Source organism: Physeter macrocephalus, chromosome 1 (assembly GCF_002837175.3).
Source record: "Physeter macrocephalus isolate SW-GA chromosome 1, ASM283717v5, whole genome shotgun sequence".
NCBI classification, from domain to species: domain Eukaryota; kingdom Metazoa; phylum Chordata; class Mammalia; order Artiodactyla; family Physeteridae; genus Physeter; species Physeter macrocephalus.
In genome coordinates this window covers 65,411,927-65,430,055 of record NC_041214.2, presented here as the reverse complement: position 1 = coordinate 65,430,055, position 18,129 = coordinate 65,411,927, and the positions used below count along the sequence as shown (strand labels likewise).

The window sequence follows — 18,129 nt, the reverse complement described above, 5'->3', positions numbered from 1 at the left end:
ACCGCGGCATGTGGGATCCTCCCGGACCGGGGCGCGAACCCGGTTCCCCTGCATCGGCAGGCGGACGCGCAACCACTGCGCCACCAGGGAAGCCCGACATATCATATATTTTGAAAGTTTTGCCAGAAAGCATACTCCTTCCATTACTCTTACCCAGTATTTTCTTCATAGCCATCACCACCTCTGGTGATGTTATGTGTGTATTTAACCTTTTGTTGTCCATTTACTGCCAGCTCTGGTTACTCCACTCTTCTGTCCTCTCAACATGCAGAAAGAACCAGGCACGGTCAGTGCTCATTAATACAAGCTGAATACAAAGAACAGTGCAAGAGGCAGCAGAGAAGAAATTAAAAGTCAGGGGTTTCAGGTTAATAAAGACCTGGGTTCAAATCTCCACTCCATCCCTTAACAGCTACTTGACTTTGGATAAATTAAATTTTCTACCCCTCTATTTCTATTTTAAATAATAGCACCTATCTCTTAAAGTAATTACGGAGATCAGAAGCAGGTTATACACCTAGCCATGTGCCTAGCATACAGTAAGAATGAATAAAAGTGTAATAATTTTACAATGTACTTGGATTCAGTAATACTTAAAAGGGTTATCTAGTCAAAAAGACTAACAGACCAGGCACATAAACTGCTACCTAAGAGTAGCAAAACTTGGATAAGTGAAAGCACAAAATGCCACTACAGCCTGAAAGAAATGTAATGTCATTCAAAGACAAAACATAGATTGCATTTTCTTATAATGCAGTCAGTAAGACCAAAAAGCAACTTAATTATATTTGAACAACCAGAAGGTTAAAATGACACACATTCTGACAAAGTTTCCTCTCTAATAACCATACTGGACATATAATTAATTAAAACAAATGCTTTAATGACACAGAGCAAAAGAGAAATAAAAATCAGTCTTTTAATGCGTCTGTAAAGTAGAGGAGAAATTCCAGGCTTTAGTACATGGTAATTGTAAACCTCTAATAATGAAATTGAGAGTAAGAGTACAATTTTCATTACCTTTTTATTGGAAATTATAAATTTAAATTTTGTGTAACAAGTCTTGTTTTTAAATCATCAAACTTAAAAGCTATCAGACAGAAATTCTGACTCACTAATCAGAAAGTCTCACTTCTTAAAAAGCACAAAGAAGTACAAGGATGACCTGGATCTGTCCACACAAATTCCAAAAAGCAATCACCCAGGGGCTTCTTATTTCTTATATTTAGAAGCTTCAGGTCACAGAAAGTGAAAGCAATCTAGAATACTCATCTTTTAGCTTGCTATATCTTGCTTTGACTTGCCAAACAGACAACACAATCAGCTTTCTGTAATTTCTCTGCCACTAGCGTGGCAAAGGGGTGGGGCTTTGGAGCAGAAAGCTTTGTGTAACACGAGTTCCTTTTCAACCCTTTTTTTTCTGCGGTACGCGGGCCTCTCACTGCTGTGGCCCCTCCCGTTGCGGAGCACAGGCTCCAGACCCTCAGGCTCAGCGGCCATGGCTCACGGGCCCAGCCGCTCTGCGGCATGTGGGATCTTGCCGGACCGGGGCACGAACCCGTGTCCCTTGCATCGGCAGGCGGATTCCCAACCACTGCGCCACCAGGGAAGCCCCCTTTTTAATGCTTTTTTAAACAAACAAACAAACAAAATACTTCATCTTTATTTCTCTTTCACATACCCAAAGTTAATTACGTCCTGTCACCAAATTAAACAGATTCTACTATAAGAACCCTTAAAATTTACTCCAAATTATCATTACATTTTTATTTCCATTGGCATTAAAAACATGCATAATACTCTCAAAGTACAGTAGAGAAACTTCCTCAAGATGCCATGTTAGAGCCCCTGGCCCTTAACAGGTTCTTAAAATTTGCATTAGGGGCAGCTGATGAGCACTGCTGATCATGCCAAATGCAAATCACACCGTGACCACACATCCCGCAAGGGCCTCTGGCAAAAGTGCACCCAGTACTGCCCCCAGGGCTCTGCCAGGGCTGACACTCTGCGAACAGGGTGGGGCAAGAGCAAGGTGCTGATCACTGGCTTCCACACAACAGAGGAGCCCAGGAAGCTCTGAGCCTAAGGAAGTCCTCTTGGTGTCTGGCACACCACATCCACTCTGTTGCCCAGACCTCCGGCCAGGCAGCTCTGACTCAACACTTGGCCCCATACCTCCAGCTGTTGCTGCTGTGAGAAGACCACGGACAGCCACCAGCCTGACTCATGCTTCTTCCTGACTCTATCCTTCCTGTGACCACATCAGCTCCTTGAATTGTTCTCCTACCCTGAGCCCAGCCTTCAATTGCTACTTCTGGTCCTGCTGGCAAAGGATTTCTCTCCCAACTTACCATGCTGATTCTGGTGGGACAAAGGGAACTCACAGCCACAAGTGCAAAAACAACTCAATGCTGAAGCCACTGCTGTTAGGAAGGGCGCACACAATACTACTTCTGGTGTGGAATTCCAAGACCCTTAGAAACTCAACAGACCACTCTGCCTCACCCACAGGCCAAAGTAAGGAAAAAGGAATAATGTAAACTTTCTTTTGTCAAGCAGTCTGGGGAAACACTACGAGACGACCCGAGGAAATCCACTCAATGGGTGAGAACAGCAGTCTGTGCTCCCCACTCTTAGCCTAAGGAGTGAGAGGGGTACTTTGTGGCTATCTTTAAAGATGACACACCAACACTCTACTTGACCAAGGAAAGTAAATTCTAAAGGCATTTTTTAAACACCAAGTGAATCTATCTGCATAAAATGCCTGTATCATTTCAAATCTTATTTCTAGGGGTCATTCTGGCAGAGATTCAAAATCAATTAGAGATTATTAATAAAACCAGCTTCTCTCAAGTCCGAGAGGAAAGGTCACCTTTATACATAATGGCTTGCCTCACTGTATTTTTCCTCCAACCTAAGCCACAGCCTCCAAATGATATCAGTTTTTCCTGCTTCTGAAGAGACTGAAACAGCATCTAAAAGATCCCCGCCAACTCTAAAATATTATGAATCTGTAAATGGTACCAGTCTTAAAACTGATTCCAGAAATTCAGGCACATTTTATCATCACTCTGTAGGTTCCTCCCATTTACATCTTCTCTCCCGAAGCTGTTGCCTGCTCTGCCTGTGTGCCCATTTCTCCTAATGGCACAACCAGATTCCCACACCCGGCTATAAACCTGGCTATAAAAGCAAGTCCCTCATGTCCCATCAGTCGCTGAGATCTGTCTATTCTGCCCCCATTCCGACAACAACTAACACAGGGCTTTGTATACAGTAAGCATACAAATATTTGTTACATGAATGAACAAACCAGATGATTACAACTTATTCTGAGAAGTTTTATTCATACACACATATATACACATACAGCATGGCCCCTGCCTTCAGAGAACCAGGGCTATATCTAAAGACCACAGCACATACTGAAAGCTGAATCATTCAGGCTCTCAATTGGTAGTGAGCCCAAAGATCACTCTGGAGGCTTGTTAAAATACAGATTCCAGAGCCTTACTTCCAGAGACTCCTGCTCAGTAGATCTGTCAAGAGGTCCAGGATTCTGCATTTCTACCTAACACTCAGGAAAGCCACACTCCACACTGGAGAAATGCCATCCAGCTGGATGGACAGCAGAGGCACAGCTGGAGACTAGGGACAACATGCCTGTCCATACCCACTTCTATGTGCTTCAGAGGAAGACACGCTTGCTTTGCCTGTGGCCCCACTAAGTACAAGGACTAGTGCAATCAAAACATGCTAATGAGGGACTTCCTGGTGGCGTGGTGGTTAAGAATCCGCCTGCACATGCAGGGGACACGGGTTCGATCCCTGGTCCAGGAAGATCCCACATGCCGTGGAGCAACAAAGCCCGTGCGGCACAACTACTGAGCCTGCGCTCTAGAGCCCACAAGCCACAACTACCAAAGCCCGTGTGCCTAGAGCCCGTGCTCCGCAACAAGAAGCCACCGCACTGAGAAGCCCGCGCACTGCAACGAAGAGTAGCTCCCACTCGTTGCAACTAGAGAAGAAGCCCACGCACAGCAACAAAGACTCAATGCAGCCAAAAATTAATTAATTAGTTTTAAAAAAAACATGCTAATATGAAGAGAGGAGGAAGAAGAGAAATGTTTCCATGAGTCACTGTCAGAATGGGGCTAGTCAGGGCCACCACAAACTATGGTTGATGACTGTGGAATGTAAAACCCAAAAGAGGTCACCCAGTAATGCCTCTCATCAGGCAGGTGAGGAAACCTAAGGCCCAAGAGATAAAAATCACCTGTCTAAACTCTTACAGCTGGGGAGTGTATGCATGTATTTTGTTGCCAGAGAGGATGTGACACAAAAACCCAGGTGTCCCAGTTCATACCATCTCCCCTGTATCTACGGAATGAACATTTTAACATAGACGTTTTAATTGCCTCAAAGTACTTTCTGCAACTTACATCCTATATTTCTCTTGATCACAGTTGTTATTTTTATGAGACTCCACGGTCCACTGGCCATGCAGTAAACCTTTTCAAACCCGTACCTTCCAAAGACAAACCAATTTCCTGGTCAGATGCTAATGTTTATGGTATTCATGTTTAATCACAAGGCAGAAATATGAAGATCAGAAATACTAGAGCTTATCCATTGGGTATGTGAGGGAGCTGAACTGAACGGGGCAATGTGGAAATAAAAGACTGAGGCTCTCAGAAGGTGGCACCGGTTTTTCACCCCCAAACCACCTTCAGCTTCTTCCAATTGTCCTTATCTGTGGACTTCTATTATAACTCACATTTTTATCACTCTTACCATCACTCTCTCCAGTTATCTTTTGTTCCAAGACATAATAAAATAACAAAAACGTGGGATTACAGGAACATCCTGGCTCACTAGGAATCCACACATCAAGCTTTTGGTGCTTTCTCCCCTCCCTTTTCCCCCGTTCTTCCTGCAATTGTAGCCTTGATTCCCTGCAAATCTTTACACCTGCCCCTTAATTCTTACCGGTCTGCAACTTACCATCTGTCAAGAAAAAGCATCTGCGTATTGATTTGCAAAGTCTTATGAAAAGTTCACAGGCAGTTATAAGTAGAACTTGTGATCTTCTCTTCCACCTTGCTTTAGAGCTTTCAGGTGACAAAGCAGGTAGCTTCCTACAAACATCTCTCCTAGGCCTTGAATTCACACAGCAAGATATCGTGCCTCCTGGGTTTTCCGGGTTTTCAGTCTGTCTGGCTTCCATGGGTCAGCATCCTGAGCATGCCAATCCACTGCTGCAGTGATGTCTTAGCCACCCCCGCCTCCCCTCACGCTACCGGCTGTAACCATCTGCACCTGGCAATCCCAAATGGCTAGAGGCTGAGAAGTTCAGCTTCAGGCTCAGATAAGAGTTCAAGTTCAGCTCCTTGGTGACTAGTTGTGTAGTCCTAAGCAAGTTACCTAGCCCTTCTGACCCTTGATTTGCCCCTGGGTAAAAAACAGGGGTGATAAAAATTATACCTTCCTCCGGGCTATTGGGAGAATTGTATCAATTAAGTGTAGCAGATAATAAATGTTCAAGACATGAGACTTTCACCCTTATTTCCAAGACAGTAGAGATGCTTGGGAACCGCTTCACTTAGTAACACTGCTGACTGAGCCACCACATGAACATTTCCCTGCTACCCAAAAGCAAAGTTTCTCAACTGGCAAGTTCAAACTTCAAAAGGTTGCAACTTCTAGTGTAAGTAGCTCTAGGGTAAAGGGCAGTAGAAATGCCCAAGGAGGCCGTTAAAATGCAGATTCTCAGATCCTTGCTCTCAGAGAATCTGATTCAGTAGGCCTACGATTAGGCCCAGAAATCTGAGTATTTAACAGGCACTGCAGGTCATTCAGAAAAGTATTATCAGCGTCACTTTAATAAACGTCAAGCTACAGTTTCAGATGAACTCATGGTTCCTACAGCACTCTCCAACCATAAAGCAGTCTCACATGATCTCACTTGACCATCATCATCTTGGGGAAGAACTCTAAAGAGAAGCTCCAGAATCATCTCCAATCACTGGCCCCTCCTTCATCCTCCCCAAGAAATCTGCAGCTACAGCAGGAACTAAGTTTTCAAACCCAATTCAGAGTTCATTTTTATTTGGCTCTTATTTAAGGGTAACTAACAAAAAACATCTCATGAATATAAAGAATGAGTTGAGGTATCCCATGGAAGGTTAAGCCTCTTGAAGTACCAACACTTTAAACAGAAATCTCACTGAAAACTACCATGCTCTAGGCATTCTTGTGTCCACTTCTTATAGTTTCAGCCTTGTTATTATTATACCTCTCTCTCTCTGATAGCTCCCCTTCCTTAAAATTTGCCGACTTTAATCTCAGTCGGTCTGAGAAGCCAAAAGCTTCATCGGAACCAGAAATAAATAATATCAGCCGCTGGTGAGAGAATAAAGGGCTCTTCTAACAATCTAGTGCACACATGCTTTAGAGTTGATTTATCTGAAGTCTGATTGGCTAATCAAAGGCCTTCCTTTTTAACCAATTGCCTGGCTTGGGGTTGGTTTGGGAATTGAACACAGAATCACATTCTTTTAACCAATATTTCTGCCAAGTAGGGCCTGAATACCTATATTAAGCTCTCATCTGATAAGGGAAAATTATATTCTATGCAGACATTTAATATTCAAAAAAGAAACAAAAACAGGTTTATAAAAATTGTATAGATAAAACTATTCCATCCCCTCAGTGCAGGCAAGGAATATCAGGGGAGAGTTTTTACACCTCTACTAACTCTGGTCCCTCCTCTGGAGAAACAATAACCTCGTGGGAGAGTTCATCTACATCTACAAGTTTCTCACATTTGTTAATCATGTGTTTATGTATCGGCTTTAGTTATGGTTTTCTCTGTAGACTCCTCTCCTAAATTTATGTAAATCTCTTTAAAGGCAGAATATCAGTCAAATTTATTTTATATCTTCCACAATATTCAAAATATAAGAACTCAATAAATCAGATATTTGCTAAATGAAGAGCCATTCAAGGTCATTCTTACCACTGTAGCTCCAACTCCATCCTAAAGTTAAACTTCCCTCAGATACACATCCTCTAAAGGGCTCTTGTCTAATGATTTGCAATGGGAAGAAACGTCTAAGTTGAGAACAAAAAAGGAAAAAGAAGGCTGAAAAGACTATTTAAGCGTTTAACTCTAACACCTCCTCCACAGAACTGTAAAATCTTGAAGAAACCACTTAAAAGAACAGCTTGGAAACGTTTTTAGGGAAAACCCTTTCTCTACTTATCTCCACTCCTTCATTCCACAAAAGCCCAAAGATGACAGAAGAAAAGCAAGGAGCAGCAGACATCATCTTCCACAGAGTTTTTCCCTAACAGGTAACTAACTAGTTTCTCTATCACTGATCTGAGATAACTAAGAAAAGCAAGAATCAGACAAGAATCCTGGACTGTCAGGGAACACAGCAGAGAAAGCAAAGCAGCAGGAGCCTGATAAGGAAACAGAAATGGAACTGAGAAGAGCAGCTGGGAACCCCTGTGAGAAAGCCTCTGGCAAAAGAGGAGATCAGGCTATGGGACCGGATGGAGGACAAATGGGGCAGGGCAGAGGAAAGGTCTCCAAAGGCCATAGAGAATCAGCAATTTGGCCCAAGCATGTATGGATAATTGGGAATTAACTGTATACGCAAAAGACTTCATTTACCACGGCAGCTAGATAAACACCATACTAAATCCAATAAGAGGCTCTTCACCCACAGCCTAATAACCAAGACCATTTGTCTTCATTCTCCTCCACAATTTTATAGAAATTTCACCATGACTTTGCAGTCACCCTCTCAATCTGTGTAAGGCTTCTGTTTGTTTGTTTTGAAGAGGCTGATTCCACTTCTCAAGATTGAGGTTTGAACAGGACATTAATCCAGATGCTCTTTCTAAAAATCTTTCAAATCTGCCAATTCAAAACATGAACATAAAGATACTCAGGGAACAGCTGCTGCAATTAACAAATTGTTTACATTTCCCCTTCTGTTGGCTTAAAAGTACTAGAAAGAATTTTAAGCAAGATAAGACAACCGTTCAGATTGGGGATTTTTAAACAGATGATTTTCAGGCTAAAAATAATAGTCTGTAGGTTAGACTTCACGTTGCAAAAACTGGTTTCAAATCACAAGACTAAAAACTAAGTGGGAGTCCCAACATGGAGTAGAAAACAAAGCAGGCAGAAAAAACTACCTTTGGAGTAAGGTTCCGTATTTAGAAACTTCTGATCTTTTAGCATTTTCCCACTAGGGAACGAGAATGGTCTTTCCCAAATATTCTCAAATTCTTTCGGTCATAACAAGTTAAATGATGGAGTCACCTGGTGGTCAGGGAAACGGGAGTCATTCTGCACCTAGAGGTGTGAAAATGGCAGTTTTCACAGCCCCTACCAAGAGCAGCCCGAATTCCCCCAGTCTGAGGAGGTGCCCACAGAGTTCAGAAACATTCCCCCAATGGGCATCTTTTGCTGCACCCATGAACGGATTCGCAGTTTGCTGACGGACTCACAGTTCCCCTGTAAATAACCGATCCCTGAGCCGCGCTATATACCAACACCGATGAGTCTCACGGGCAGCGACCACCATCCCCATTTCTCTGCCACAGCGTTCTCTTCTGAGCGCACCTAAGGCTTCAAATGTCTTCAGCATGATTCACACAGCAGCTCAGAAACCACACATCAAGACTCCTCCTTGAAGCAGTGGGTTTGAAGAACACATCAGAATTGTTTACCCCTTGTATCTTAATAGAGAAATCTCTGTTAAGGTGTTTGGTAACCTTAAGCTTTATTTTAAAATAGTTAAGAGTCAAGTTTAGGACCCTTGTGATTAAAGAATCTGTGATACAAAGCTTGGGGCCACCACCAGGAAGAAATCCAAAAGAAGAAACAGATTACCTTCTGTCAAGCAGAAAAAGGAATTCTACAAATTTGGCTTGTCATTTACCCCAGAGCAAAATTCTCATAAAGTTCCCCTCCTTCACTTTAGTGTATTTTTAACACTATACACTAATTCCAGTTTCCTTTTCGCTGACGTACGAAATGGGGAAAGGAGAATTCCCTCAAGAAACTCCTTAGGAAAAGTTAATAATTTAACTTTAAAAGTTTTCTATAAATGATTTTACTGGGATTTTCTCACAACAAACTACAGAACCTTTTCAATGCCCATACTACATGGATAAGAGGCATTAAAATATAAGATTAAATAAAGCTGTGGTAAAACTGACATCATTCAGAATATTAAAAACCCTTAGCAACCCACTTCTGAGCTCTCATCTTTCACTGGAGAATTTTTTAAATGAAAGAAAGGAAAAGAAATAGGCTCCTACTATTTAAATTGTGACTGTTTTGAAAACCATGACTTGACAGAACAAGTGGAAAACAGAAGACCTGGATGATAAAACTACATATTAAAAATAGGTATTGAAACATCAAACCAATATGTCTAAACCTGTATTTATATTAAGCTACTTGACATGTAAAGGTTTAAAAGAATCTGGGAATTCCCCAGGCAAGTTCTTGGAAATGTATTTTTGCTGTGTTCCCATAGAGAAAGATCTCTTCAATACCAGTTCTACTTCATTTCTTCCCCAGGACCAGTCAGGAATTTTCATTCCCCCAAGAAACATACTGTTTTGGAACAAAAAATTGACAGGATCTTTGAATTTTCCCTCTGACTTGTGATCTTAGACATTCCTTACTTTGTCACACAAAAAAATCCAGAAACTGAGATCTAGGTAATTCCAGATATTCCTACTCCTAGTCTTAAGACATTCCTTACTTGATCACTATTTTTGAAAAAATCCAGAAACTGAGATCTAGGTAATTTTTGGTCATGGGTTAAATGTACTCGAAAAAAAGTACAGAAATTCCCACAGGCAACAAAAACAAAATGTCCATTTCCAGAGATGCTTTAGAAGACGTATATCAAATAGTAAACCCCTTACACTACCATTTACCTACTGAAAGCACTCAAAGCCCCTAAAGATTTAGACCATTGTGTGTCTAAAGCCTGATAATGGAGCATATGTTTGCAGGCACACAATGTTTTCTTTTTATAAGAGGCAAAGGAGGAGGAATGGAATGACTGGCCGGGGCAGCAATGACTCTCTTAAAATAATAAACCTGAAAATGTTTCTAGTCAACCACAACATACCTTATTTTGCTACAAACATATCTACTTTCACCACATGTCTAACCTCTCAAATGCTGGCTTCCATTTATTTCCCTGAAAAATGGTGCTAAAATACAAGGCAGACACAGGGCAAAACCACGGTACACATCTGGTGTTTATAGGGGAAACACCACTATTGGATTTTTTTTTTTTTTCAAAGTACTTTCATTAGTAATGTATACAGCTGTCTTCTGTTGGCTAATAATCAGAACTGTAACACACGCACACTAACTCCAGGCCTAACTATGCCAAGCTGTTTGTGCTCAGCTGTAAAACGCTGAAATTCTGAGCGCCGGGGAGATGCCCCTGTACCACCCCGTCCCACCGCCCCCCCCCCCAAAAAAAATGGTTAATGCAGCTGTTTTCCTCTCAGGAATGCCAAAAGAATGCAATTCCTCCCTCTAAACCTCCCCCAAGCCCACCTCCACCAGTATTATGTTACCTACTCATACTAATAGATGAAGAGAGTTTTAAAAAGATATTCCATTCCTTAATAAAATGAATAGAAGGGGAAAAAATGCTGGACATCCAAGTTTCCAGTAGTAATATGTGCCACCTCTACAACAAGGAAAAAACAGAAATCTGGCAAAATTTTCTACCAAATAAGACATATGAGTACTAGATCATACACAAAACAACAGTTTTGGAGAGGGTGAATATGTGCTTTTAAACCATGTGTTTTAAAAGTATGTTCTTAGCCTGTCTTAAATATAATCATATGAAATGTTTGTGACTTGCTGGTGTGTCACTTTGTTTTGTAAATAAAGGAGCAACTTCATTTTGAAATAATGAACACAGGAGCTTCAGCTTTGCATTTCCGTAGACTTCCCTCTGGGCTCGGCTTACCACCTTTGCAGGGCCACAGAGACACAGCACAGAAGGCCTTTGTGTACAGGTCTCAGCCGCCTATCTTCATACAGCCACTGGCAAGGGCCTCCAAGGGGTCCCTTTCTTTTCCGACCAAACACAAAGGTTTTATCTTACAGTAAACAGAGAAGACTTTTAACATTAGAGCAATACTAAGACAGGGATGCTATAAAAGTGGCTCAAAGATTTGCATAATGAAATTCTACTGTCTTGGTTTGAACTCAAAACTGTTTAAAAAAAAAAAGGTCAATCACGGGAAGGGCATGTTTCATTAGCTGAAAGTTATATTTACAGAATGTGTTTCATCTGAGCTCTCCTAGTTTACCTAGGAAGCTCAGAGAAGATCAAGTGAAAGGAGTAGTAACTGTATACAGCCCTGTTTCTGTATAACATTCTCCACAGTCTCCAGCCACTGGAGGCTTGCCTTCTTCACCTTCTCCACCAAGCCAGCCTAGCAGGCTTCTGGAGCAAGGAGGAGGGGAACACGTCATTATTTCCTTCCTTCCTCTCTCCCTATCACCATGGGAGCCATACTGGAATGGAGACGGGGGGGCAACTCCGGGCAGGTAAGAAAGGATTCACTTGTAAGCAATGAATCGTAACCTCACTTGCCTCCAACCCCAAACATTATCACAGCAAAGGTGAAGTGTGGCATCTGCCCTGACCCACCAAAGTCTCCTGTGTGGTACCTGTGATTTGTTCATTTGCGAGGTGGGGGAAGGGGACATGATTTGTCCACAATCCTGAATATTCTGCACTCAAGAGTGACAAACAAGGTACAGCCAGCTCCTTGGGAGGAAAATTTCCTAATCTATGGAATTAGGAAATAATTACCCCCTCTAGACTTGCATCTCTACTTTTAATAAAAGTAGGGGAAGGAGGAGGAGAACTTGGCTAATATTTTTTAACATATCAATTAAATAACAAAGATAATAAAATTTAAACCAAAAACTTAGATTTGAGTGTTAAAAATTCTACTTGAAGGAAGGTAAATAGCAAACCTTGATAGGAAGCCAGTTTTGTGTAAAACATCAGGGGCAGGATGGAAACTGAACGCCGTGGCTTACATTGGTGTGTGGAAGTCAGCCTTTTAGGGTCGCCTAGTTTTTAAAAATTCTGTTTTTAAGTTTAATTAAGCAATGAATTTCCCTCTTTGTGGTACACATAAAATGTGAAGATACTATGAGAATTTTCATAAAGTGCTATTTAATGGAAATATTAACAGTGAGCTTTCAGCACAAAGTAACTCGCCCAGAAGAAGTGAATGGACCAGAGCAATCTACTTGCACATGAGCTACTTTCATCATTGTTACATGGCATGCTTCCTAATGAGGACAAGTTAAACTCAGCCAATTCTTTTCTAAGTGGGTATCATCAAGTCAGTCCCTATAGGTTTTTCTGGCTGCGTGGCCCCATCCATGAAATGGTTTTTAATCATTTGATATCGGCTAAGTGGCTAGGAAATGTATGACTCACCTCCACTGTACTTGAATGCTGTTTCCAACAAATGCGCAATCCCTGCAGTAAACAAAACCATCCGGCTTGAAAAACATCTTTTTAGGAAGTATTTAACCCTTGAATCTATTTTAATATTTAGTAACTACTTTGTGAGCACACACAAGCACCAGGTCCCAGCCCTCCACCCCCAAACTACAGGCAGGCCTCGATCTCAGCAATGTGCATTCAGCAGAAGGCTGCACAACAACCCAGAGCCCTGCTCAGGCAACCCCTTTGGTTACGCCTCTAAAGGGCACCTCTGACAGAATGGATGCAGCTCTCAGTGTTCCCACAAGTGCTCAAGGTACCTTTGGAACAGTAATGTCGATGAGTGCTGGCATGGGCTTGCTGGTGAAGATCAGTAACGCATTCTGGGGTGTCACTCAAGAAAACATGACAGCTTGGCACAAGTAAAACTTTTACATCAAGGTAGGAGGAGGGGGAAACCTTGAGCAATCTAGCTTAGCTGTTGGACTGCAAGGCCTATGTGTAAGTATCTACAAGTGGGCCTAAATTATGAAATGCTGAATTATTCGTTACACACACACACACACACACACAAATATAGATCACCACCACCATGTGATTAAAAATGAGTGAAAGTTTGTGCATCTGAAACTCATTTCACACCAAATTTACCTCAATTTTAAAAAAACGAGTGAAGACACCTCAAAAACTTTTTGTCTCTAAAGTAAACCCCACTCTCTGAGCTCTAAAAATGTATGAAATTATTCTAGAACAGCTTATATGCAATAACATTTACACACACACAAAATTAAATAATTATTATAAAAGGCTTTTAGCTGAGAATAAGATGTTGGGTAATTGTTTTATAAAGCTGTATGTTTTTAAAAGAAAATTTTCTAAAAATAACCTGCAATACAAGTAAATCAGTATAGTTTTACCATACACATTATCTGAGTTAGTCCTATGTTTGCTTCTAGGCTAAGGCACGCCTCTGTACCTCAACTTTCTTCCTCACTGTTGTCTCTCTATCTCCTAGCTATTTCTTTCCCTCACTGTGACTAAATATTAAAAAGATAACCAAACAAATAACACAAAATATAGCAGTATCAATCTCCTTGTTTCTAGGTATCCCACAGAGTGTGTGGTTGTAAATATTTAACAACAAATGGTTCTCCAGGAAAAAAGGGGGGAGGTATGTCCTGGATTGTAGTGTTTGCCAGTTTCCATGGTATAAATGTTCCCGCCATGGCCAAGATCAACCCAGCAACACGACATACCTGAACATGGACTTGGAAAGATAGCAACACTCTGCTATGCAGCATTTCCATCATGTAGACACAAGTGACCTAAAGATCCTCAAGAGTATAGATAACAGCAACATGTACTAAAAGACCAGGAAAGGAGGAATTTCAAGTATCTAATATCTTTGTTATTAAATACAGTTTAAATTGTAAGCTTGTATATCTTAATGTTTAATAATGGCTGTGCATAACAACCAGGGCCCAAGATGTCTGAAAATTTGACAATCGGCCCTTGGGAGATGGTACAAGCCATCTCCAGCATTCCACTGACATGGTCTGCTCAGTTCCATTACATCATCCTGGGCAAAGGTGCAGCAGAATGGCAGAAAATCAGCAACACCTTCCCTGAATCCCACAACTTCAAAATAGCAAAAATCAAAGAGTAAAAGAAGAGAGAGCTAACCTGTAGAGTCCTTTTATAAGATCAGTAGGAGAGTAGTAGAGGCAGTAATTACTGGGCTCATAGAAGCAAATCATGCTAAGATTCAGCAATGTGTATAATAATGGCCAGTTAGTTATACTTTTTTCTAGTTATTTTCACTTGCTATAACAATTTGAAAAAACATGTAAAAATTTGAAAATTGAGGGTAAGTAGTACATTACATAAAATTTGTAAACACACTATGAGCAGCCAATGATAGTCATTAGCATGTTCCGTGTAGAGAAAAGACCTCCACCTCCCTGTAGTATTAGACAGGTGCCAGGCCACAATCCTGCTCAGGCTGGGAAGTCTAAGATAAGCATGCCACTGGACTATCACCACTTTTTCTGAGAGATGTGTAACTCACGATCACCTCTTAGAGAGCTAAAAGAACTACAGGGAAAAGAGCTCAAAGGCTGTGGAATGAGTGAAAACCACATGTAAGCTCCCTTGCTTCCACTAACTAGTCATGTGATCCCCAGGAAGTAAAGCCAATCGGTACTTACGCATTATGTGCCAGGCACCGTACTACATAATGAAAACACAACAGTGAACAAAACAGACACAACTGCAGCCTTCATGGAGTACATATTCTAGGGAGCAAATGTAGACTTGAGAGCCTTGGTTTCTTGATCTATAAAGTGGGCTAATCACTATTCCAACCTTGCAGGCCTATTAGGATAATTAAATGAGACAATGCAAATGGCACAAAGGACACTCTTCTCCTTTCTGTCTCTATCTAAATGCGTTCCTTTTGTAGAAAAGTAAATGACATCAACATTTTCAATCTCTTTTTATTATCATCTCTGGGGAAGATGTGAAGAGGAACAGAGATGAATGGGCCTCCAAAATTCTAAGCAGTTTGAATGGGTATAGAAAGAAATGACTGTTGGGACTGCCAAGAGTTCTTACAGCTTCTGATTCTTTAGCCATTAGACAGTCATAATTATTCTTAAAAGAAAAATGAACACATAGGAGACTTAGGATCTAGATTCCAGAGTGTCTGGAACAAGCAGACCTTGACAAGAGCACATGCATTCTTCAACTGAATTACTTCTGAATGTAATTTGTAAGAACCATTTCAATCAGGAGGGATCAGACTCAACACAGCTTATATGCTCTCAAACAATCGACAAAAGGCCAATAATTACTCATTCATTCATTCATTTCATGAAGTCATTCAACAAAAATTTAGAGTGCTACCCTGCAGCAGGTATTGACTGAGACACAAGAAACACAGCAGTGATCAAAACAGTCCAATACATACTGGAAAAAGGTAAAGATTCACAAACTTGGCTGAATTACAATCCTAATTCAGAACGAAATGGGTAGCCTTGAAATGCTATTTTTCCCCCAACATCAATGCGCACACACACACTCTGATCTAGATTAATAAATCTGGGACATAAAATCTGAAGTAAACTTCATATAAACGCTAACTCTGAAATGTACATATTTTAAAGTCTCTTGATTCCATACAATTTAACCTCTTTGGTTTCTACTTCAAGAGTCTGAAATGTGTCTAGCAACGCTTGGCCCTGGCAAAATGCAATATATCTTTAATAAATTCTTTGTTGAAATGAATTCAATATAGTTCCCTAAAGTGTCCATATATGTATTAACATAAATCAGTGCACTTTAGGCCCTTCGTGTATAAAGGAAGACTGAGAAGACTTCCTCCAGCCTCGAATACCCACCGTGCTCGAGTATTCACCTAGGAAACAGAAATACCTCCAAAGCATAAAAACAAGTGTTTCTAAAAAGAACAGAATGAAACAATCTCTCCTGATAACCAAGTTATATTACAAATATATATATCCTGGACTCCTCAACCTAATGTGATTCATGAAGATTACAGCAAAATTCAAGGCGGTGAACACCCCCAAGCATTAAGTAAACAATTTCTGGCAGCTTCTCTTTTTTGTACCTCCCACCACCACTTGTAAACATGGTTCTATGATGTGGACATTTTTATGAGACAATTTATAACATGGGATTTTACTTGTACAAAACAAAATAAAGATTTATGACTTCAGAACTGAAATTTAGTGTACTAAAAAACAAAACAAAAAAATAAGACTCATTTCCAGTCTGCATGGTACAGTATGAAAATTCAATTTAGAGTAAGTTTATAAGATATTGCAATTGTATATGGGGGAAACAAACTGTTACTTGGTCTAAAGTATATTCAATTATAAAAACAAAACAAAAAATGTAAAGTGATTCAACACTCCTATTTCTATTTCCAGTATCAATGGGAGAAACTGCTTGCTTCTCTCTTCTTTGAAACTACCCCTCCTTCCCCCCCCCAAATTCACTGAAACACAGAATTCACCCATAAGGGGTACAAATATTCCTGTGACATCTAGAAAAATATATAATACTCAAGAGTATGTAAATAATTATGCTACTAACTCATAAAATAACAACATAATAAGATACTTGATGTGATGAGACAAAATATCTTTGCCCTAAATAACAACCTAAATTCATCTATATTCAAGAACTGGGAATAAAGGCAGTAGTTCGTTAATTTTTGTCTCCTAAGCACTATACAAATCACCCGACAGGATGATACATCACCTGAACCTGTAGCTATGTTTTAAAGTTTACAAAAACAAACAAAAAAACCTCCAAGTAGTGTGTGCTACGAGACTTTCCTCTTATAGGAGTCTACAATAAGTATTCATAAATACATTTTTTTAATTTCATATCAAAAGTTCTGCTTTTAGCCCATTTCCTCGTACCTAAAGTGACAGTCTTACTTTTTCTCAGTAAATGAAGCAACATTCGCTTTCAGGTTAATGTTAAGTTTTCAAAATACTAGCTTACCCTTTAAAAACAGTAACTTTGGGACTTCCCTGGTGGCACAGTGGTTAAGAATATGCCTGCCAATGCAGGGGACACGGGTTCGAGCCCTGGTCTGGGAAGATCCCACATGCCGTGGAGCAACTAAACCCGTGCACCACAACTACTGAGCCCGTGAGCCCAGAGCCAGCGCTCCACAACAAGAGAAGCCACCACAATGAGAAGTCTGCGCACAGCAACTAGAGAAGGCCCGTGCTCAGAAACGAAGACCCAGTGCAACCATAAATAAATAAACAAACAAACAAACAGTAACTTTCTTTCTCTGGCACAAAAAAATAGTCAAAAAGATCAAAATGGCATGTCTTTCAGCACTTCTTTCCACACAGACACACAATGACACATAAGCATGCACACACTAAAAAGATACTACTTCCTAATACCTAGAATCTTTTAAACTAGATGTTGTGAATTCCTCTGAAGTATTCTATTCACCATAAGCAAGTGACAATTTATATAAACTGGGCTCAGAGAATCAATATTAGCAAACCACAAACTTACTGCTTGTAGTTGCCTAAATATCAAGTAACAGGTATCAAGTTGGTAACCTAAATAAGCAATTCCATACATTTTTAACTTTATTATACAAAAATTTACACGGCAAGAGAAAAATCTTTGGATTGAAAAAAACTCTAGGGCTTCCCTGGTGGTGCAGTGGTTGAGAATCTGCCTGCCAATGCAGGGGACACAGGTTCGTGCCCCTGTCCAGGAAGATCCCACATGCCGCGGAGCGGCTGGGCCCGTGAGCCGTGGCCGCTGAGCCTGTGTGTCCGGAGCCTGTGCTCCGCAACGGGAGAGGCCACAACAGTGAGAGGCCCGCGTACTGCAAAGAAAAAAAAAAAAAAAAAAATATCCCCAAACCGGGAACAACCCAAATGTTCACCAAGAAACGAGTATAGACGGGTCAGAATGGCCATCATCAAAAAATCTACAAACAATAAATGCTGGAGAGGGTGTGGAGAAAAGGGAACCCTCTTGCACTGTTGGTGGGAATGTAAATTGATACAGTCTCTATGGAGAACAG

The 18,129-nt window shown here is 40.8% G+C and overlaps 1 protein-coding gene across 8 annotated transcripts in view; it reads right to left on the bottom strand.

Annotated features, from left to right (window-relative positions):
• FNDC3B (fibronectin type III domain containing 3B) overlaps nt 1–18,129 on the bottom strand; it is a 386,791-nt gene that overhangs the window by 235,269 nt on the left and 133,393 nt on the right. For 6 of the 8 annotated variants that reach the window (XM_055083800.1, XM_055083804.1, XM_055083816.1 and 3 more), the window contains exon 4: nt 12,531–12,572. The exons of the other annotated variants lie outside the window; for them this stretch is intronic. In XM_055083800.1, the coding sequence (XP_054939775.1) occupies nt 12,531–12,572 (42 nt within the window). The remainder of the gene's footprint in view (nt 1–12,530; nt 12,573–18,129) is intronic. 8 annotated transcript variants of the gene reach the window in all.